General features: G+C 41.3%; 1 protein-coding gene across 8 annotated transcripts in view; it reads right to left on the bottom strand.

The window, feature by feature from the left end:
• Positions 1 to 1,648: 1,648 nt before the first annotated feature.
• Positions 1,649 to 24,449, bottom strand: part of MTM1 (myotubularin 1) — a 39,631-nt gene continuing 16,830 nt past the window's right edge. For 6 of the 8 annotated variants that reach the window (XM_077307722.1, XM_077307721.1, XM_077307725.1 and 3 more), the window contains 9 exons: positions 20,288 to 20,371; positions 17,875 to 18,024; positions 16,232 to 16,420; positions 14,147 to 14,332; positions 13,784 to 13,990; positions 11,797 to 11,889; positions 10,340 to 10,453; positions 8,300 to 8,476; positions 1,649 to 3,832 (listed from right to left, as the gene is read on the bottom strand). In XM_077307722.1, coding sequence (XP_077163837.1) covers positions 3,668 to 3,832; positions 8,300 to 8,476; positions 10,340 to 10,453; positions 11,797 to 11,889; positions 13,784 to 13,990; positions 14,147 to 14,332; positions 16,232 to 16,420; positions 17,875 to 18,024; positions 20,288 to 20,371 — 1,365 coding nt within the window. In that variant the 3' untranslated portion in view covers positions 1,649 to 3,667. The remainder of the gene's footprint in view (positions 3,833 to 8,299; positions 8,477 to 10,339; positions 10,454 to 11,796; positions 11,890 to 13,783; positions 13,991 to 14,146; positions 14,333 to 16,231; positions 16,421 to 17,874; positions 18,025 to 20,287; positions 20,372 to 24,449) is intronic. The other 2 variants (XM_077307724.1, XM_077307723.1) reach the window with 2 other exon arrangements.

Here is a 24,449-nt window from a genome sequence, read left to right as displayed (position 1 = left end):
TGGTCATCAGGGATGTTAAGCTCGCTCTTGTATAGTTCTTCTGTATAATTTTGCCACCTTTGCTTAATCTCTTCTGCTTCTGTGAGGTCCCTACCATTTTGGTCCCTTATCATACCCATCTTTGCATGAAACGTTCTCTTCATATCTCCAATTTTCTTGAAAAGATCTCTGGTCCTCCCCATTCTATTGTTTTCTTCTATTTGTTTGCACTGTTCATTTAAGAAGGCATTCTTATCTCTTCTAGCTTTTCTCTGGAATTCTGCATTCAATTGGGTGTATCTTTCTCTTTCTCCCTTGCCTTTCACTTCCCTTCTCCCCTTAGCTATTTGTAAAGCTTCCTCAGACAGCCATTTTGATTTCTTGCATTTCTTTTTCTTTGGGATGGTTTTAGTTGCTACCGCTTGTACAATGTCGCGAACCTCCGTCCATAGTTCTTCAGGCACTCTGTCTATCAGATCTAATTCCTTAAATCTATTTGTCACCTCTACTGTATATTCATCGGGGATATGATTTAGTTCGTACCTGAGTGGCCTAGTGCTTTTCCCTACTTTCTTCAATTTAAGCCTAAATTTTGCAACAAGAAGCTCATGATCTGAACCACAATCAGCTCCTGGTCTTGTTTTTATTGCCTGTATAGAACTTTTCCATCTTTGGCTGCAGAGTACATAGTCAATCTGATTTCTGTGTTGACCGTCTGGTGATGTCCATGTGTAGAGTCGTCTCTTGGGTTGTTGGAAAAGAGTGTTTGCTATGACCATTGTATTCTCTTGACAAAATTCTACCAGCCTGTGCCCTGCTTCATTTTGTACTCCAAGGCCAAACTTGCCTGTTATCCCAGTTACCTTTTGGCTTCCTACTTTAGCATTCCAATCCCCCATGATGATAAGCACATCATTTTTGGGCGTTGCTTCTAGAAGGTGTTGTAGGGCTTCATAGAACTGATCAACTTCATCCTCTTCAGCAGCAGTGGTTGGGGCGTAGACCTGGATCACTGTGATGTTGAATGGTTTGCCTTGGATTCGAACTGAGATCATTCTGTCATTTTGGGGACTGTATCCCAAGACTGCTTTTCCTACTCTCTTATTGATTATGAAGGCTACTCCATTTCTTCTGCGAGATTCTTGTCCACAGTAGTATACCTGATGGTCATCTGAATTAAATTCACCCATTCCTGTCCATTTTAGTTCACTGATTCCTAAAATGTCGATGTTCAGTCTTGTCATTTCTTGTTTAACCACGTCCAGCTTGCCTTGATTCATGGATCTGACGTTCCAGGTTCCTATGGAATAAAAATCTTTACAGCATCGGACTGTCTTTTCGCCACCAGTTACTTCCACAACTGAGCGTCCTTTCGGCTTTGGCCCAGCCGCTTCATTCATTCTGGCGCTACTCGTACTAGCCGTCTGCTCATCCCCAGTAGCATATTGGACACCTTCCGACCTGAGGGGCTCATCTTCCGGCGTCATAACGTTTTGCCTTTTGGAACTGTCCATAGAGTTTTCATGGCAAAGATACTGGAGTGGTTTGCCATTGCCTTCTCCAGTGGATCACCTTTTGTCAGAGCTCTCACCTATTCTCCATAATAGACACAACTAAACCAGAGCATCTCCAAATTACCTGTTCAACAGAATTAAAACACAGCAGACTCTTCAAAACACACCTGTAGTGTTTAATTGTGTCTGTAATTACCCAGAAAGGCATAAAGGAGGAGTGAGTTTTTAAATTATTTCATATGACTTAAGTAGATACTTTTAAAAAAACATACACACAAGTAAACTCTCATCGAGTTACACTTTCCCAAATATTCACTTTACAAAAATCAAATTGCAGTATCACTTGTAATGGTGGCAACATAAATCAATAGCGTACAGGTAATGAGAAGGCAAATGAATTAAATTGGTTTTACGATATTTGTCCACGTGCGTGCAAGCACATGCCAGTTAAGCACGTAGTGTTTTACTTAGTAAAAAGCAAGCACAATATCAATTTGTCCATACTTCACAGAATGAAAAGAAAATGCACGCACATTTCTCATGGGTATATAACCAGCACAATATTTTAGGGTTGTGATGATAAATAGCATATTTAAAATAGAAAGCAAACAAAAGGCAATTATATGAGAGTCTGCATAGTTTCTCAGCTGCAGAGTTATACTCTGACATTTAAAACCAGTTGATGGGATAAATGTGAATTTCCTTGTAATTCAAGTTACATAGTTAATATTTCAGATTTGTCTCCTTTAAAAATAAACCATCTATATGTGCACTGAGATACAGAAGAGGTAAGAGTCACAAGAGTGAAATTTAGAGGACAAAACCCAAGTAGAAATAAAAGCATGCATTAGCAGGCTGAACTTGTTACTAGTAACTACTTCAGTCTATTCCTGAAGAAGGTAGTGCAAATTTCTTAATATACTATTTACTGTATTAATGTGCTCCATTTTTTTTGCAATGAAAAAATACTATTTCTAAAATATTCCAATGTCCTCTAAAATTAAGAAATTTATAGCATTTTATGGACTGGCTTTAAACTTCAAACCCAAAATATTTACACATTACAAAAATGACTATATGTTTCATACATTTATATTTAATTTACATATTATCCTATAGTGGCCTTGAGCCACCTCATATTTTGTAGGTTGCATGTACAATAATTTACAAATACCAAACAGCCTCAAGGAGTCAAAATACTTTAAAAATAAATCACATTAACTATGAACAGTCCTTTGAATGGGCCAAATACCATTTGAAATGTTCAATCCTATGCAAAATATGAATTAAAATATCAAGTTGCAAGGGTTGTGCTGGCTTCACAAGTGCTTTTAATATTTGTAAAAGATTCCTGAAGGGAACAAACTATAAAATTTACCAGAATTTCATGAAGACAGCAAACTAAAGATTGACAAAATTTCTTTTTCAGTGCGCTATTTTCCATAAATAGATTTAATATACTTCATAAAAGACTACTCCATAAAGGGACGAGGGCACACATAAATACACAGAGGTCACTATGTCTCATCTCAAATTTTAAACTACTTTGGAAATAAGGCTGCTGCTCTGAATAGGCACACATTTTTAGGAAATTTTAGTTGCAATAGCTTATTGCCAGCATTGCAACAACTGTGTGTAATAAAATATATAATTCATGCAGTAATTGCTCCTTTTATGACAACACAAGGCAACCTTGCAGTTAACTTTCTTCTCCAAACTTCACTAAGATGCTGCTGCTCCAAAGCTGTGTGCATATGGTTTTTCAAAGCTCCCAACAGCATCAATGGCACTTCACTCAATATATGGAATTAAACATGCATTTTAAATTGGTGCAGGAAAAAGCCCCTAGAGGAAACTGAATTCATGCTCCTCTAACATGATGATATTAATGAAAGCGATTTAGCTAAATAGATTTGGATTTTCTGCAGGACAAGGGGAGGCGAGGGGAGAAATTCCAACTTTTAAAAATATTCTGTCTGCTAGTTAGATAACAATGTTCCCAGGCCACAGGTTTTTAAAGGCACATAAATCCATTTGAAAAGCCTGCTTTGACCGGACAAAGAGCTCAGGAAGAAGCTATACATAAGGCATCAATGTTTTCTCTTGTCCATTACAGCAGAATAAGCACCACTTATGATGACGAGCTTCCAAGAAGAAAAGCCAGCCATTCTCCCTCAAAATTGAGTTTGCATATGGGACATCATCTGTGAGGAAGAGGATGAGGAAGACGAATTGGAAAGCTTCTGATTGTTTGTTATTTGCAGTTCTTCTAGCCGCCTCATGTAATCGTCACGCAATGCCAATAGCTCCATGTAACGCTGTTCCACAGGATTCTGCTGCTAGACAAAGTACAAAGAGCTTTTTAATATAAAAAGAAAGATGTGTTGACAACCATACCCCAAGCCTACATCTGAATTTCCACATAATGGAAACCTCCATCTGCAAGTCTATGTATTCACAAACTTATTTTGGGGAAAAAGTGAATCCCAAAGAAATCCCACTTAACTGAAGTTATGCATCCTGAACTCTCTTTTCGAAGACACTTCTAAGATAACAACAATGCTGCTATTTTTTATCACATCCATCTCAAACATATAATGATCTTAACCAAAAATCAGAACAAGCAGAAATGACACATCAAATCCCGATCTTGTCTTTTAAAAATCACGTGACTCCATCATGTCATTAAAAATCAGCCTAATAATGTATACACCCTCAGTATTTAAAAATGACATCTATTGAGCAAGTCTTTGCACAAGTCAGTTTGGAGTTTACCCATAAATGTTTGGCAATTTCTTATACTTGTGACACTGTATACAACCACATTAAGCAATCTTTTTCCCTGAGGAAGAGCATAGCTATATTAATGTATACAACAGGACAAACAGTCTTCCAATTTTATAATTCCTAAAGTGTGAAACCATTTCCAAAGCCTTCATTCTGAAGAAGAGTTGGTTCTTATATGCCGCTTTTCTCCACCTGAAGGAGTCTCAAAGCGACTTACAGTTGCCTTCCCTTTCCTCTTCCCACAACAGACACCCTGGGAGAGCCCTGATATTACTGTTCTGTCAGAACAGCTTTATCAGTGCTGTGGCGAGCCCAAGGTCACCCAGCTGGTTGCACGTGGGGGAGCTTAGAAATCCACACTCCTAACCATTACACCAAGCTGGCTCTCCTTCAAAATTGAGTTTGCACATGGGACATCATCTGTGAGGATGAGGATGAGGAAGAAAAATTGGAAGATTTCTGATTGTTTGCTAGTATCTTTTGTGTTTTTTGTCCTAGAAGGCAGACATGAATCCCACGTGCCTTTTCTCCATCTCCGTTTTCAACCCACCCATCACCAAGCCAAATAAAAGCAAATGCAGTCAGGTAAACAATCCATCTCTGTGATAGCTGCAACTGGGGAGCATCTGCTGTAAAAGATTTAGTTCCCCTGGTTTTTGAATTATGGTTGTATCCCTTTGCTATGGCCTGTGGCTAAAACAAATAAAATGTTACTAATTTCACCAGTAAATTAATTTGTACTTTCGCTCTTCTAAAATATTCTTATTCACAAAGATCTTCTTCTAAAATAAACAGACAAGATCTACAGTGGCCACAACTCTCTGAAAGATGTCTAGAACACTTATCTGGCCTTCTTCCAACCCTTAAAACCCTGTAAATAATATTGGAACCACTACAGGGAAGTGCTGTCTTAAGGCTGCTGTTTCTTTCTAGTGGCTCATTGATAGAGCCTGTTTGTCAAACAGAGACACTCTCTTCGCTTTTTACTCCCAGCTGTTCTTTCAAATCTCAAGGATAAGCAGCACCAAGTGTGCACCATATTGTTCTGCCTAGAGGATCTGCTCTGAAAACAGCTACCCAGCAACAGAAAAGTAGAAAGCTCCCTCAAACCACAGGGCAAAATGGAGATGCAGAAAAAGGGATGGGTGACATTTAACACTGTAATATTTCTAAAAAAACTTGCTCCTAAGCACTTTTTTTGTGAAACAAGCATGCCTATGTATGGCTTCAGAAGTTCCTCCAAAGCAAGAACACGGATGGTCAGTAAATCATAAATTAGTTAGCTCACTTCTGTTTAACCCTGAAGGGCAGTGGAGCTATACATCACCCCATACAGGAACACGAAAACACCAGACATGGGAAATGTTTGCTCATCTTGTCCTGAGAAGCACCTTCCTCCCATGGACATTTACTGAAAGCACACAAATGACTTAGACATATGCTTTCCTTGCATAAGTACAATATCCCAAGCTGCTCCAAGGCCTGCTCATTGATTTTTACACTTGAAATTTGATTTTCACACTGATCCTGATTCTGAAACAGGATTCTCCCTTGCCCTGGAGGGACGGACCAGAACCAACGGAATTTCATCTAAACATCCAGAAGATGTTCCTGACAGAGCGGTTTCTCAATGGAACAGGCTTCCTCACGAGGTGGTAGGTTCTCCATCTTTGGACATTTTTAAACAGAGGCTGGAGAGGCTGATTCTGTGAAGGTTCAAGGGGGTGACAGGTTACAGTGGATGAACGATAGGGTTGTGAGTGTCCTGCATTGTGCAGGGGGTTGGACTAAATGACCCAAGAGATCCCTTCCAACTCTATTATTCTATGATTCTATGAAATGTTACTATAATAAAATACAGAGCAGTATGTAAGGCAGTGGATAAATCCTCTTAGAAATATTCATCTACATTTCATTGTTACTATATAACCATGTAGCCATTTAATATGGCCTTTAAACCACAGGAAAAGAATTTCCAGATAATGCAGGAACAACAATGGCTGCGTCTGGTATTACTCCAGATCTAAAGAAACAGTATATTGTTAAGCAGGTTGGAATCTCGATTTGCTGAGGGCTTTAACTTTTTAATTAAAGTTGCAGTATAGTTGGTCAAACTTTACACACAGTTATCCACAGAGTAATCCACAGCTTGTTTGTGTATAATCATGAATGGAAAATTATTCAACCAGCAGCTTCCACATTCTTTATTTTTGTATTTATATACTGCCGCATTCCATTCGGACTCAGGGTGGTTCACAATAAAATGATAAAAACCAGTATAACCCCATTAAAACCCATTAAAATTAATATTAACACTAAGCATTAAAACAGTGGTTCTCAACCTTCCTAATGCAGTTCCTCCTGTTGTAGTGACCCCCAACCATAAAATTATGCAAGTGTTCTGTCACAGCTAATCTATGATGAACTAATTGCTCCTTTCCAATAAACTACTTTCTTTTTCTGAATTGAGTTTGGTTATTAAGAGGGTCTGGAGTTTCTCACACTGGCAACTGTGTTGTGTGTTTGTACATACCTGAAGTCAGCAATTCCCTGCATCATAGAGCCAAATAAGATTATCTAGGCTAGGACTATGTAGATCAATACAAACTACAAGCGTCCGTATTCCCAATACAAGGAATCTGTTGTAGTAGGTGGTTTGGCATATGTGGAATTGCATCCCATCAGAACTACTCCTTCCTAGCAGAACTACTTAGGCTTTTTTGGGTGGCAATGGAGATTTTTATATTTAGTTAAGCTCTAGTAGTCAAGACTTCTTGTTTTAAATTATGACCCCTGTTTACTCCTATCTCTGACCTGGAGGGCCCAGGCTAGCCAGATCTCAGAAGTTAAGCAGGTTTGGCCCTGGTTAATATTTGGATCTGAGACCACCAAAGTACATGGCAACATCAAAGCCCCTCTGGATGTCTCTTGCCTCGAAAACCCTATGGGGTCACCATAAGTCAGCTGCAGCTTAAAGGCCCTTTCTACCACCATTTAATTTTTAATAATGTACAGATTCCATTTCATGATTTCAACAAGATTTTTATCTTTATCAGAATTATTAGCATCTTGCAGAACTAGGAATGGAACCTAAGATTTGCTTTTGTTTGCATGCATTTTTGCATGCATTGTTTGCATGCATTTTAAAGAGCCTCTTGTGGCGCAGAGTGGTAAGGCAGCCGTCTGAAAGCTTTGCCCATAAGGCTGGGAGTTCAATCCCAGCAGCCGGCTCAAGGTTGACTCAGCCTTCCATCCTTCCGAGGTCGGTAAAATGAGTACCCAGCTTGCTGGGGGGTAAATGGTCATGACTGGGGAAGGCACTGGCAAACCACCCCGTATTGAGTCTGCCATGAAAACGCTGGAGGGCATCACCCCAAGGGTCATACATGACTCGGTGCTTGCACAGGGGATACCTTTACCTTTACCTTAGAAAGCAGTCCCCACTAAGCAGCACTTTCTTCTGGCACTAAGATGCTGGTCTTACTTGAGTAGAAGCCTCAGTGTGCTGCAGGAACATCCTCCATAGCAGACGACTGATTGCTTCTTCATCACGAGCAGAAACAAGGCTTAGGACCCAAGCCAGTCTGTCATGCATTTAATATAATTTCAACTGATAATCCTTAATATTAAAAATTTCAGTATTTTGCACTGCAGCCTGCTTCATATTTTGCATTTCATGGGTCTAACACATTTTCAAGTACACTTCGTACAGAGATTCAACTCAAGCCAGCTCCCTTTACCATCAGCCATTCTTCCTGGCTGTATTAAAGGAAAGATGAAACAAAGGCCATTCTCCAGCGGCATATATAGAATCAGCTGCCATCTGGGCTCTTCCTCTCACGGATCAGTTCCCACCAGCAGCCATTCCACCAGGCTACTATCAACAGCTCTACCAGCCGCCTTCATATCTGTCAGTTAGTCTTGGTTTCTAAAGAAACAGTTTACAGGTCTATAAAGTTCCATGCAAAAATATATCAGCCCTGTAATATAACCTTCCCACTTCTTTTATGGTCGCTTACCTGTTGTCTAATCCTTGGATTCCACCGAATATAATAATTGACCCAGAGTTCCAAATGGCGCATGCTTGCAACAGGATAAAGGGCACGATTCAATTCTTTAGTATAAAAGGGATTGGTATACTTTGATTTTGCACTGTTGATCACTGACCACAGAGATGCAGTTTTTTCACTCAACTTCTGCCAAAAAAAAAAAATCAGCATTAATTTCTAATTTTTACACAAAATACTACAATTTGTCTTGGTAGTGTTTACATTTCAACGCTTATACAGATTTTAGAGTCATGCAAAATGGGAGCCTACCGACAAGCATATCAGAAGCAATCGGTCCCTACCAAGCACTCAACACATACAATCACTGTATTGTGTCAAGAGCAACACAGGGAATTCTCCATAGGCGTTCTGCCATACACACTACGGTCCACATAGGGTAAATCCATGCATCATCAAATTCACACACCACAGCAACTGCACCTACTGGGTGCATCACAGGAACTATGTGTTCCTTATAAACATGGGTGACAGGCTCCCATTTAGTAAGAACTTAACTTCTGCACGTCTCCCAAACAGTGATTATCTAGTATAATTAAAAAGTAGCAGACATAAGAATACACTTTAATAAAGAGAAAAATATGATCCCGATACAGTCCTCCAGCCTAACCTAACAGGGTTGTCACAAGGATAAAATGGGAAAGAGGGAACCACATATACTTTCTTGGAGGAAGAGCTGACTAATCAATAAAGTAGTTATTTATTTTATTTATTATTTATTACTAGTATCAAAGCCCATTGTAAAAATGGGCTTTGAAAGGGGTGGCAGGCAGGAGGGCTCCTGCAGAGCTCCCGACCTCTGGGCCTGGGCAGCTTTGTCGCCCCCTGCCCTCCTCCAGAGAGGAGCTGTTGAAGTCGCCCGCACTAGCCAGATCCTTGTCAGGATCAGTCCCTGCTCTCTGCCATGCTTGAGTTTCAGTGAACCTGAGAGACTCCATCTTGGTGTGCTGTGTCTTTGCTAAAACGTTCCCATGTAACCAGAAAGCTTATGCCTGTAGTTTTCCTTTAATTCCCCCCCCTTCTTTGATCTTTGCATTTTCACACTGCATAGTCTCCCTGCTGTGAAACATTGTTATTGGTGTTCCTGTAAACATCTTATCGGCTAGCCCGGGGCGTCGGCCTGACCAAGGCCGCGCTAACTTCAACACCTTGGCAGGAAGCCCGGGATGGCACCTGGGTGAGAGGGTAGCCCCCTCCCTTGGGAACACTTGGGTTTCGGCGGGAGAATTGTATTGATAACTGCCTGCTTTTCCGATATCGAACAGTCTTGACTTCGAATGTTAGAGTGTTCAGATCTACTTCCAATTAAAGCTTTCTTCCTATAGAAGTTTGTGAGTTTTGTCTGCGCTTGACAATCCTGGCCCAACTGGTCACTGCCGGGCAACCGCCACTGGAAAGCAGGGTGCAGCCTTCTACAATAGCGTTGAGCAGAACCCACCAGGCAGCCTGAGGAGTAAGTGGTATTGCCGCATGTGGCCACAGGCCGGGAAAGGAAGCCAGCCCTCCAGCAAACACTGGCAGGGGCTCATGGGAATTGTAGTCCATGAACATCTGGAGGACCACAGGTTGACTACCCCTAGTGTAACTGACCCAAAGCCATCAGGTGAGTTTGCATGGCTGACTGGGAATTCAAACCAGGTCTCCTAAATCCTAGTCTAAAACTCTTAACTACTATACCACATGGGATTTTTTATGAGATGGCTGTTGTTCAACAGCAACAAGCATCCTCTCGTTTGAGTGAGTTGTGCAAGTCAGGTTGCTCAATAGGTGCTGCCATGCCTGGTCCTCCCTCCAAAGGCCAAAACATCCCTCATCTCAATTTCAAACTTTTCAGCTCAAGCCTGACGCTTTCCTTGGGGTTGTAAGAAGTTCTTTGTCTATTCATGGCTCCAATCTCCAAATGTAAGTATCCATAGATTTTGCCATGTTCAGATTTAGATATATTGGAGGTGAAAGGCATGCAGCTATTGTTTCACACCACATCACACTTACCTCTCTTTCTCTCATAGAATCACAACTATATAAAAATGTACCGAAGCGACAGCTGTACAAGTGATCCAGAATAGTAATCAAAAATTGCTCATTGAATTCAAAAGCCGTAGGAAACTATGGAAAGAAAAAGTTCAAAGCAATGAAATTCATGTAAACATGTGCATCAAAGAATATTGCCCTAAATCCTTTGTAGAAGGGTGGATTATAAATACATTAAAAATGAGAAACTGTGCTAATTCTTGTTATTTAGTAATAATTTGTTTTACTGGAAAGCACTTACTAGAATATTCAAATGGCTTGAGCAAACCTCTGTTAGTTGCTTGATCAGGCAAGACAACTTTGGTTTGGCTTACTTTGCAAAATTAATGCATTATCTAAGAAGTGCGTTTACCCCCTCTGGCAGAGACGCAACTTAAGATCACGCTCCAAGCCAGAAATTTGGGGGTGACCACTGATGCCTCCTTAACACTCAAGAAGGTAGCCAGCCAGGCTTTTTTCCATCTGCACCAAGCTCGGCTACTAGCGCCCTACCTGTCATCCGAACACCTGGCCACAGTGATCCATGTGACGGTCACCTCCAGAATAGATTTCTGTAACTCGCTCTACTCTGGCCTGCCCTTGTGCCTGATCTGGAAGCTTCAACTGGTGCAGAATGCGGCTGCTAGTGTCTTCACAGGTACATCTTGGAGGGCCCATATCCAGCCTGTGCTGAGGCAGCTTCACTGGTTACCGGTTATTTTCCAGATCCGGTTCAAGGTTTTGGTTTTGACCTTCAAGGCTTTACATGGTCTGGGCCTGGCATAGTTGAGAGACCGCCTGTTGCTCTATGCCCCCGCAGGGCTCTTCGCTCTGCGGGTAGGAATCTATTGGTCATTCCCGGCCCCAGAGAAGCATGCCTGGCATCAACCAGGGCCAGGGCTTTTTCAGTCCTGGCCCTGACCTGGTGGAATGAGCTCCCGAAGGAGCTGCGGGCCCTGTGGGAGCTTTCAACATTCTGCAGGGCCTGCAAAATGGAGCTCTTCCACCAGGTTGTTGGTTGAGGCTGGGCCGCAAGGTAGATCTGGCCCCCCTGTAGCCCTATAGCACCTAGCACCTGTGGCACCTACAGCAGCTTTAGCAGCAGTAGTTAGATCGTTTTGCACCCTTATCTCCCCTCCCCCCCCAGGATGGGGATTGGGGGTGGGTTAGTTTATGCTATGTGTTTTGCCGCATCTTGGTTATTGTGTTAATTATGCTTTTACTGTCGTTGTGATTTTAATGATGGGGTTTTATTGGGGTTTTTATTGTTGTGACTCACTTCAAGACTCATAGGGAGAGGCGAGTAACAAATCCAATCCAATAAGAAGAAGAAAAAGAAAATTTGCAAACAATTTACAGGGGCCTAATCAGAGGGATGTAAATAAGATTACTATTTTGTAACTGATAGTACCACACTGTTTTCTGGGAAGATAACTTACTTGCTTAGACATCTGCCACACACAGTCAATAAACTGGAGGAAAATGGGTGATCTGTCAGCATCAGCATGATTTTTGTCTCCATGACCGATTCTCTGGAATGCAATCAAGAAAACCCCACTTGCATCAATTAACTCTGTCCTTGGGAATAATTAATTGTTCCCCTGAATGTTAAGGATGACTTTTAAGCCCCCTTATACTGAACAGGAATAGTGTAGATGCAACAAATCATGATTTCTTTAAACTGAATGATGGCAAGAGGCCAAAGGTAAGCAAAGGTCTTTCTTAATGAATTTATAGAGAATGCACAATCCAGGATGAAGCCTTGTGCCATCCTGAAGGCAGAGATGATCTATTAGGTAAACTGGGAGCAGCACTTCCCTCCTTAGTGAAATCAATCAATGGAACTTTACAACTGTCTCACTGTGGTTCATTTATGCACTTTGTTTTTCTCAGTTAAGAGATGCTGGACTTTTAAATCCAACAGTGTACAAGGGGACAGAGTTCCACGTACACTTTCCTTTGATTGCATAATTTCAGCTTTTCTTCCTTGTCTAACATGCAAAGGAATTTCACAAAGAAATGGTGAAAGTATTGCATTTAAGAAAATGCATTTTAAGGCCATAAGGAAAACATGGAATGAAGTTGTTGTTGTTGTTGTCAACCACTCAGTTGGGTCTGACTCTTGGCAATCCCATAGCAGAGCCGCTGCCACAATCCTGGGTCCAACACTGCCTCCCTCAGCCATACCATGTTCTGAATGAAGTACCAACTATAATTCTTATGGTCCTACCATCGTTGTCACCCTGCTCCAAGAAAAAGTTCTTCTTAACAGTTTAGCACCATTCTGGTAATGTCAGACTTAATTTACCAAATAGGAGGGCTCCTTTGTTCTAAAGCAACCCTATGGCCTAAACAATTTGAAACTAAAAGACACAAACCGGGGTTTTTAAATGAGAGCTATTTTCAAAGGACATGCCAGTTTATTATTTAAGCAGTGGTTAGCTGCCAATTTTTCAGATTTATCCTTCTACACACCAATGTGGTTTTGCTTAAGGCAAGGATTTAACAGCCATGTCTCTTTGGTCTGGGAAAAGCTGCTCAAGAACAAGCTTTGACAGTCCAAGTTTGCTTTAATGGTCTGGGAAACTAGCACAGATAAATCATTTTTATGTACTTGATAGCTAGATACAGAACACTATTCCTTGGATCAGCGTTGTTGATAACAGAGCAAGGGTAACAGAACAGTCTGACTCTGATAAATATGGCTTTAATCCTTTTAGCACGTTACAATACCTTTTATCTTTTACTATTTTAAAGCTTGAAATATAAAGGTAAAGGTATCCCCTGTGCAAGCACCGAGTCATGTCTGACCCTTGGGGTGACGCCCTCTAGCGTTTTCATGGCAGACTCAATACAGGGTGGTTTGCCAGTGCCTTCCCCAGTCATTACCGTTTACCCCCCAGCAAGCTGGGTACTCATTTTACCGACCTCGGAAGGATGGAAGGCTGAGTCAACCTTGAGCCGGCTGCTGGGATTGAACTTCCAGCCTTATGAGCAAAGCTTTCAGACAGCTGCCTTACCACTCTGCGCCACAAGAGGCTTGAAATATACGCACGTCTTAAAATTTAAAAATGAGAAGAAGCAGGGTAATGCTTTTTCTGGGGCCATATTATCAACACAGAAATACAACATCTAAAGGACATATAAAATGTCACCACCAAAACATTCCTAAAGACAAACACAAATGCCCTCTAAGGAGGGGTAGTGAAACTGGCCCTCCAGATGTCCATGAACTACAATTCCCATGAGCCCCTGCCAGCATTCACTGGCAGGGGTTTATGGGACTTGTAGTCCATGGGCATCTGGAGGGCTGCAGTTTCACTACCCCTGGTCTAAGGCATCACCATCTCCATACTGTGGTTAGGGGAATAATTCTAAGACAGCAGCTCTGTACACCAATGCTCACAGACTTGGTTTTACTCTCACCGATGCAAACTTGTGTCCGAAACTTATCCATTCCTTTTGTATCAAGACTTCAAAGCCGGCAATGGTTCTGTAGTAACTGTCCAACATCAGCATGGCCAGAGAGGTCAGTTGAGCAGTACGGTCCCAACCATCACTGCAATGAACCAAGACAGAGCTCTTCCCAGAGGACACTTTGTCTGCTACCTGGATGGCACCAGTCAAAACTAGCTGAAAATTTAGAAGAACAAAAATATTAGGGGGAAATTATTATTTTGCTGCAATATCATCAAGGTTGTCATCATGAGAACTTAGAACACAATTCAAGTCTGCCTTTGAGAGAGGCGAGCAAACAAATAAATAAATGTTATTTTGATTCATTCTTACTTTGATATGCTCAAGCCAATGAGTGGACTCCAGACTGGATAGCCAATGAGATTCTTCTACATGGGGGTAAACAATGTCCTTCAACTTTTTTAAGGATTCCCGCATGACATGGATATTGTGGATATCGAGGAAGAACAGCTCTGCATTGGGATAGGCATCGTCACTTTCATATCCCCCACCTGTTGCCTGGGGGTAAAAGTAGCAGGTAAGACCTTCCAAAGTAGGATGAGACAGGTTGCTTAAGACTGGAAGCACAGAACAGTTATTCAACGCCATGCTTTTACATATGGAAAAAAATAAGTAATCGGATTCAGACGGGAAGGAATGTATTCAGATGCCTTCCACAATGTTTTCCTACTGAAGAGAGTGAATCAATAGCAGCCATGAGATGCCAGGCCTGGGAATGGTGGCTGATAACTATAAAATAAATAAATACCCAGAAGAGAAGGGAAGGAACTAACAGGGATCTCGTCAAGATAACATGACCAGAAATCTATTTTCTTACAGCTTAAGTGAAAAGTTGGCATCAATGCAAGTTCACACCACGATGGTCCACAATGACTATTATTTGACAACAGAGGATTTAAAAATCACTAGCTAAATTAAGGGGCTTCAGGGCCATCCAATCCAATTCCACTATAAATGTCAATTTCTCCCAATAATTTTTTAATCATTCAAACGCTTTCGCTTCCAAATGTTATCCTTCTTTCTGCCATGAACATATAAAAACAATTAAAGGCACTACAAAGAAAAACAGACACAGTTTCCATAATTTCTTGGGAAATGGAGTTGTAAAAGTCTGCTCTACCACTAGTACTTCAGAATAAGAGACAAAATGTACACAGCCCTGAGGAGTTACGGAAACTCTGAATATACTTCTCAAGGCATTTGCTATCATCCTGTTTCCCACACTGGAGTAAAAGTGAGCCAAGTTCTGCTGACTGTAAAACTCATGCAAGTGCTCCTGCCTGTCTATGCCATATAGAGCAGCTTATTACAGAAAGCCATCTAGCTGTCTGTCTGGAGCAAAAAGAGACAGTTAATTGTAGCTGTGGGAGTGGTTCTGAAATCCTGGGGCGTGGATCAAGAAATAACAAAGCAAAGGGAGTAGGCCACATTGCAGGACGAAAGGAATGCAGTCACTAAACCACTCATAAACAACAGCTAAATTCTTCAGCTTTTTCACCATTTAAGGCAGTGATTCTCAACCTTGGAGTCGGGACCCAAACTGGGGTCGCCTAGCCCTTCCTCAGGGTCACCAGGTTGCTGTGGTGGCGGGCAACTGTGGCGGGCAGCTGCGGGCAGAGCAAAAGCAGCAGCAACGGCGCAAGCAGACCAGGAGAGCACCGTTGGTTCATGGTGCTGCTTTCGCTGCTACAATGTGCTTCAAGCTCTGAGGCTGGCCCCGCATTAGGGCCACTGAGACTTCCCGCTCTCTTCTGCAGGGCCGGGCAGGAAGGGCACATGGCAGCCACACCTGTGCCACTCGCTCCCTCCGTGGCGCGCAGGAAACTGCAGCAGCCCTGTCGCCCTTCCTCTTTCTCTTGCCCACCATCCCCACGAGCTGTTTGCCCACCTCGGGCGGAGGTGGGAGAAGAAGGGAAGTTTAGGAGAAGAAGTTGGGAGAAGAAGTATGGACAGGAAGAGAAATAGCCTGTTTATTTTACTGTTGTTTTCTTTGGCTTTATTGGAATTTCAGCATTAATTCAGATTGTATTTTATTGTTCTATAGAGATTTTGCAAGAGTTCTTTAAGTCTAATGGAATTGTGGCAATGTAAGGAAAGTGGAAATATTTAAGATAAATACAATCTGAGATAATGTCACAGGCATCAAGAGATGACTAAATCATCAAGAATTTGCATTTCTAACGCAGGGCCTACGTGGAGCAGATCTAGTGGCAGTGACAAATATGACAACATTTTGGCCAGCCATTCAAGACTGACTGCACAACAGAACACGATTTCCGGATCAAAAACAGAAGCAAAATTCCAAAGTAGCAAGAACTTCTACAAGATTATTGAGAGAAACAAATAAACAAGCCTTGTGGTGTGATTGTCAAAGATTCTGCAAAGATGCCTGCTTACCTTATTGGCTACAGCGTTCACACTGGGCCTTGCATCATAGATAGTCAGTTTTGAGATCTGGCCATTAGTTTCCCTTATGATTTCCAGATACCTTTCATCATCTTTGTTTCTTTTGCCACTCATACCAACAAGTGGTTGGCTGGAACGTGTGATGACTGCCTGGTTCTCTGGATGTATCCATGACAAAACCTAATTATACCAGGTAAAATGTTCAGTTAAGAGTCTAGCAGTTTCTCACAAATTGCCCTGAAGATGCTTCATTGGCAGTAGGTTTGCTTTAAAGGTAAAGGTATCCCCTTTGCAAGCACCGAGTCATGTCTGACCCTTGGGGTGACGCCCTCTAGCGTTTTCTCAGCAGACTCAATAAAGGGTGGTTTGCCATTGCCTTCCCCAGTCATTACCATTTACCCCCCAGCAAGCTGGGTACTCATTTTACCGACCTCGGAAGGATGGAAGGCTGAGTCTACCTTGAGCCGGCTGCTGGGATCAAACTCCTAGCCTCATGGTCAGAGCTTCAAACAGCATGTTGGCTGTCTTACCACCCTGCGCCACAAGAGCCTCATACGTTTGCTTTAGGAGTACCAAAAATGGTATTGGTATAGTCATGAAAAACATGAAATGATGTGGGTGAAGCTGACTGTATGTTCCTTTCCCATGCTTTACGAAAACGCACACACATATCACAGCAGTAACACAATGCTTCAAAGGGGCCTGAAAATGGCAACATTTTGTTAATAGCTCCAGTTAATAATTTTGGTGATACTTCCAGTTAATAGTGCCTCCAACAATAATCTGAGGTAAGTGAAAGTTTGCCAGTTTCCAACCCTAGGCCGTTAAATAGTTCTTCCCAGGATACTGCAAGCTTGTGCCATCCAGCTTTTTAATCATTTCACTATAACTAAGAGAGAGAGAGAGCATGCCATTCTAGAGACGAAGATGGAAGTACATAAGAGAAGAACATCCAGAACTTTAATGGGTTTTATGAGAGATCACTTCCCATCTTAGATGTGAGCTCTCATGTTCATGCACAATGGAATACACAGCAAGGTTCAACAGTCATTTGCTTAAATTTGCACCTGAGAAGTGGGATCAAACCGACCTGGAGAAATTGAAACCAACATTTTAATTTTTTCCCCCTGTCTCCTACAACTGCCTACATTCCCCAGCCAAAACTGCAGTTGTGTTTCATGCCTCTCCCAGGAACATTTTTACTTTGCTTTGTATGTCCTGGCAGTGCTGTTGTCATGTTGACAAACAGAATATTATTTGTTTGTTTATAATTTAATTTATAGCCTGCCATTCCTGTAATCAGCTCATGGTGGGTAACAAAAATATATGAACAAATAGGGTTAAAACAAATAATACATTGCAGTAAAAGTAGAAGAAAGCTATATTTGTTTCCATACTTTCTCCCTAGGTATATTTTGCTGGTGTTTTATTCCTGCATAGCAAAAGTGTCAAGTTTTCTTCTTGGCAACTGGTAGCACGTTCAATTCAATGATCAAGGTTTTCTATTTCTATGGCTTATTTTAGGTTCTAGTTAGCCTCTGCACTGGATTAATAAAAAACATTTTTGCTTTACAGGCAAAGTTAATAATTCTTGGCCACACAGTGCAAATGTTGTAAAATTTAATGTTACTTACTGGAATTCTGCATCGGGATCTAAAAGCAGAAACTTTCTTGAGATCCTCATCTGTAGCATTATATGGCACCACCAAAAGAGAAGGATATGTGTCACACAGTGCATAATGCTCATTGAGAAACGTCACCCTCCACTGTTCATTTGGCAGACCCTTAAAGAGAAAAAGTGGGAGTGGGACCAACAATTTACATGTCACCATTTCATATCTGTTGAGATAAAGTTTGTGTTGTTTATTCTTGTATGTGCCATTATGGCCACAGGGTGGCAATAACCTACCAATTTACCACAGATATTCACAGATATAAGGCTCTAGAGCAGTGGGCATCCAAGAAGATTAAGTATCACAGGAGATAAGATGCTGCCAATCAGTTTCAAAGCCCAGCTCAGCAACATGAACACCTATTTCCTACAAACTGTCATCAATAAAGAATTGTGTATAAGGCAATACCACTGTTTGATCTGTTCAGAAACAAAGTTAGAAGAACGAACATTCTCTCCTTTCCTCCACCTTGCTATGGAAAAATCAGCTGGCTGGAAAGGGGACTCAAAAATTGAAGGCGCTCTCTCTCTAGAAAGCCTCACTCTTTCTTTTTTTATTCTACAGCCTCCATTTACTGTTCTGCTCAACACTACTCCTTTTCAGCTGAGTGAAATGCTGACCTAATGCAACGCTAGAGGAGACTCTCCTCCAAAAGCTCACTGAGAAGGGATACCTCATTCCACATCCAGTCAATTTTGGATCCAGTGCTCGATTTTTTTTATTCCTACTGCCACCACCACCACCATCTTTTCTTAAGGTCCAGGCTCAGACCACACAGAATCATAGAATAATAGAGTTGGAAGGGACCTCATGAGTCATCTAGTCCAACCCCCTGCACTATGCAGGACACTCACATCCCAATCACTCATCTACTGTAACCTGCCACCCCTTTGCCTTCACAGAATGAGCCTCTCCATCAGATGGCTATCTAGCCTCTGTTTAAAAATCTCCAAAGATGGAGAATGTACCACCTCCTGAGGAAGCCTATTCCACTGAGAAACCACTCTAAGTGTCAGGAACTTCTTCCGGATGTTTAGATGGAATGTCTTTTGAATTAATTTCATCCCATTCATTCTCCTCTGTCCCTCTGGGGCAAGAGAGAACAATTCTGCTCCATCCTCCATATGGCACCCTTTTAAATACTTGAAAATGGTTATCAGATCCCCTCTCAGTCGTCTCCTCTTCAGGCTAAACAGACCAAGCACCCCCAACCTTTCTTCATACGTCTTGGTCTCCAAACCCCTCACCATCTTTGTTGCCCTCCTCTGGACACTTGATGATTGAATTCAGATGCTCCTTACTCTACCAGAAAAATTACACACAGAAAAAACCAAGAGGATCAATGAACTTGAATAAAACCATATGTGACTTTTATAGGTTTATGAAATGAAAGCCTGGAAGAGTTCTGGGGTATGCCTGGGTGCACCCCCCCTCCCCATCTTTCCTCTGGTCATTTTCATAACTCATTCTAAAGTATACCGGTTTGCTACAACAAACACGGATAAGGCCCCTAAAGCAGGAGTAGTCAACCTGTGGTCCTCCAGATGTTCATGGACTGCAATTCCCATGAGCCCCTGCCAGCGTTAGCTGGCAGGGGCTCATGGGAATTGCAGTCCATGAACATCTGGAGGACCACAGGTTGACTACCTCTGCCCTAAAGCATCCATGTAATTCTTGAATCTTAGGAAACAAAACCAATGACAATATTTGTATAATTTAGGTACATGATAAATCAGGTATCCCTAATGTTCTCTTCCAAGAGCTAAAGACCAAACACTTGGAGAAAAAGAACACATCCAGACAGTGAACTTTTAAAACAAACGAACCTGCAGTTCCAGACTAAATCTGCGTGTAGGTAAGACTCAACTGATAAACACTGTAAAATCAGAGTCCAGTAGCATCTTTAAGACCAACAAAGATTTATTCAAGGCGTGAGCTTTCGAGTGCAAGCACTCTTCCTCAGACTAAGAACTGACCATCATAACAGTAGGAATATAAAAGCAAAAGTTAATCCTGTTACATTAGTGTCACAGCATCCACACACAGCTACATGATAACTCCCTGCCAAACCAGCCAATCAGACCCCTCGAACCCATTTGTACTTCACCAAGACATATCAGAAATAAAACTGTCAGAGCCAGTGATCCTTACTCTGGTTTCGCATCACAGGAGCCCATGTCCCTAGCCTCTGCATTGCAGGGATCATAAAAACAAAAACCTCCAGTCTCTTATTTTTCAATCTGTTTAACTCTATTCAGAACAACCAAGCCTCCTTCCACAAGGTTACTCTGCTGAGCATTCAAAACCCACACAGAATCAGGCAACATACCAATCAAACAACAACAACAACAAAAAAGCCCACAAACCAACTTACTTGTCTCCTGTATTCAACCATAGGATTGTAAACCAGCCAACCATTTTCAGGAAACTTTTCTTCATTCAAAAATGCAAAAAACTGCTATAAAAAAGAAAGAGAGGGAGATTACTAGGCTGGCATTTCAACAGGAGAAAACAGCTTGCAGAGATGGAGCCATCTCCCATCATGCCCCATGAATAGACAGAAATGGCTTTGTTCCCGTCTCTGTTGTGCTCAGTACACATCTGAAAGCAGCTCGCTAAAATGCAAGGATTCCCACACCCTGCTTTCATTTTCACTAGCAAGGGGAAAAGCACAGAGGCAGAAGAGTGCTTGTCTTTAAAACAGAGTTGCAAGCATCCTCCTGTTCCATTAAACAGTACACCAAAGATTATTCAGTCATGTTTAACAACTGCAATCCTGTAGGGAAGCAACTAACTGCTCAACTGGAGAAGAAAGATGCCCGAAACAATGCTACTTCCACACTAAGATGAGGCAAACTTTATTGCCCACCCATAAGCAAAAGTTAAAAGGTCAGCATTGTATATTCCCTTCCCTCCCTCACTTGCATGAGATCCCCACCACAGTAACTTTTACCTAACAAAACTCTGCCTATAAATCCTGGTTTAAGAGCAACTGCTGGCTGGTTTTAGCAACAGTTAAGAATTGGGCAGACATTACTGATTAGAGTTGGGGTAAAAAAAAAAACATGTCAATGCAGACCCCATACCTATGAGAGTCTGTGGCCAGTATTATATTATATTATTACTATATATAAGGTTTAAATTCTCAATACTTATAAAACTGATAAATATAAAAGACTCAGATAAAAAAGACTCAGAGGACTTGAACTGATGAAAGAATCTCACTGAAAACGGACATTACCTTTTGACAGAAGTCCTGCAGAATAAAGAGATAATGAAAACTACAAAAAAGGACACTTTACTTTCTTTTATGAATATATTTATTGTATTGCCATTGGATAGGTCTGTTTCTCTCAGTTTGGTAAAAAGAAAGTGCCAGCTGACTGAGCAAGGCAAGCTCAATGCAATCCAGATCCCTAACCTCCGGTTTCAGCTGCAGGTCTAATTTATCAAACACTAGTAATTTAAGCAGCAGCTGTACCACAAAGTACTGGCTACCAACCTACTTTCAGGCATAGTTTGAAGTGCTGGCCATTACTTCTGAAGGCCTAACTAATCTGGGACCAGGGTACCTGAAGTACCACCAGCTCCCACAGAAATCTGCCTACAAGTCTACAACAATCCTGCTCTGTTTTCCTACTTCGGAGGCCAGGCCTTTTCTGTTGAAGCACCTTGACACTGGAACTCCTTCCTTGCAGGTCTTTGCCAGTCACCAAAATTATGGCATCCTGGGTGGCAATAGAAAACATTTCCTTTGGCTATTTATATGGTTACTCCTCTTCTTAAAATTGACCCTGTTGCTGTTTTATTGCTTCTACTTGCAGTGCTCTTTATCCACTGTGCAGCACATTCCTCAAGCACTGGACACTGAAATATTTGGGGCTCAAGTGAGCAGAAACACCTAATGCCAGAGGAATGTGCCATGCAGTGGACACCCACCCAAGACAATGGATAAGGGCACAGGGCCAGTGGAGACACTGTGTATTTCACTGATATTGTTTTGTTCTTTCAGATAGAAAGCAGTCTAGGAATTCTACTTGCTGAGCACCAGTTTAAGCCATTTAAACACAGACACACACATTAGTACACTTCAGTACACCTAGTTTTTAGCATCCATATAGCACTTAAGCACCTCAAACAGGCTAGTGATCCCTGGCCCAAAAGAAGCTCACTTGACTAGAGCCTTCTGTGTCCTGGACCCTACCTGGTGGAATGAGCTCCTGGGGGAAATCAGGCCCCTGATGGAACTAAAACAGTTTCACTGGGCCTTCAATGGGAGCTCTTTCACCAGGAATTTGGTTGATGTCGACCGGAACCAGTCCCTGAACCTCCCTCCTAGAAATCCATGCACCTGAACTGAACCATGGACCTGTTTGATTGTTTATCCTGTTTAAACTGTTATCTTCTGTTGTTATTTTTATTGTTATTGCCATTGTTGTATTCTATTTGTCACAAAAACCGAGTTCAATGTATTGTTCTTACGTTCCATGTGAACCACCCTGAGCCTCAGGGGAGGGCGAAACACAACTGTAATAAATAAACCAATACATAAAATAAACTTGCCATCAGTCCATTAACCTTTTGAGAACCCACTACGGCCAGAAAACCGATGGTTTTATAGTTGATGACTTGCAGGCAGTGGTGATATTTGACCTATCCACATGGACTTTTAACTCATTCTCACATACTATGTTACACCAACTCTAATAACCTAGATTTGGTTCTAAATCGAACTACTGCCAACATTTATCAAACTGAAATGTGTGTCGAAGTACATCTGTTTGTGTCTGAAGCTACTACAGAGTAAACTTCTTGCTCCTGAATCCTTGTCACAAATGCGAGAGCTCTCTCTGCCCCAATTCACAACCTTTAAAAGGTTTTTAGTTAGTATGAGAATTGGCAACCAAGGGTGAAAATGAGGTGAACTGAAAATGAAGAATATCCCATGAGGTATAGGAAATCTTGGCAGATGTTACTAGACAGATCTCCTGCTGCTACTGAAAAGCACGATGTTAAAATATGGCAAACTTGAAGTAATTGGGCCTTTATATTGCCTTCATAAACTGTTTTCCTCCCCTAGTTTTTGTTGTTGCTATTTATGCTACAGTACTGGGGACGAGTGGGGAAACTCCAAGGAAAAAGTTTAAAAAGTAATAAAAATGCACACATATTTGGAAGACCAAGATGGTTTCAATATGAAAGAATCGGAACAACATTGAGACTCTCAGTGAACAAAGGAACAATGAATGCCCATGAGGGAGAGAAAATAAAGATCTCTCCATTAAAAAATAACTTAAAATATATGCTTACGCTAACAAAGTCACAGCACTCCACCTTGAAGCATGTCTTCTGCAGGTGCCCTTATCTAGACAAATTATCTGCAAAAGGGATTTCCTCCACCAGGCATTTGATTGAGGATAATCCGACCCAACAACATCTGTGGATCCCCCCTCCAGAAACCCCCCATGACCTGAATGAATCTGACCGCCCTTGGGGTTCTGTTAAAGCTGTTGTTGCTATCAAAATTGTTGTTCAATTGAACCAGTTGTAATTTTCTCTTCATCTTATAACCACTGTTGAAACTGTTGCCAATATGTTATGTTACAACTATTCTTATATCTATGATGTTCTATGTAATACCCCCGAGATGTTCCATGTAACCTGCCCTGAGCCATATGAGAGGGCAGTATAAAAATCTAAGAAATAAATAGATAAATAGATAAATCAATATTCAGCAGTACTATACTCCAACCGCAAAGCCAAGCATCTAAGTGTTGTAGCAGATGCACCCCAAGTTGTACCACATAATTTTTGCAGAATGTTGTTTTCAGTGTGTATTTTACTGCTACATTGGTAAGACAGTGTTTACAGATCAAGGTCTGTAGTGCCGAAGTATGCAGGTTTACAGTTGTGTGTAAATCGAGCGCCATTAAGGTAGACATTCAGTTCAGGGTTGGAAAGATTGTAATTGAGATAGAAACAGAAGCATTCTGTTTTTCCTGTACCAACAGAGATCAGATGAGCACAGAAATTAACATCATCATTCACTATGGGACATTACAGTCCAAACAAGCTGTTTTTCCAAGGTGCACAGTAACAGTGAGCTATTCACTTTGTTTCTACAAGTCTGTACTGTCTATTTCAGCCTCACTCAACTTTTTAACCATTAAAAAGCCCATGAAACATTTCTCAGGTTTTGAGAAAATCCAAAAGTGGCACAATCATGTAGAAGAGGTTTAAGAAGCTTAAAGAAACTTTCATTAAATTGGCATTATATCAGAAGAATAAAAACAGAGATTTGAGAGTATCTGGGGACCCACTATGTTAAGAATGGAGAAGGCATTAAATGCACTAGATTTTGTTGATAGGAATATATCTAATTAGGGCTGAGCTTGTTAAATATGCTTTTAAATCATTATTTTATTTTTGTTGTTTTTGTAATCTTGTATGGATAACCTCTGGTTATTTTAATTTTGATTGAATGTTGTTCTCAATAAATAAATTGGGGGGGGGGAACAAAAGAATATGGTTGAGAA

The sequence above is a fragment of the Paroedura picta genome, chromosome 13 (assembly GCF_049243985.1).
Source record: "Paroedura picta isolate Pp20150507F chromosome 13, Ppicta_v3.0, whole genome shotgun sequence".
NCBI lineage: Eukaryota > Metazoa > Chordata > Lepidosauria > Squamata > Gekkonidae > Paroedura > Paroedura picta.
The sequence above is the reverse complement of the archived record's forward strand: the minus strand, read 5'-3'. Positions and strand labels throughout refer to the sequence as shown.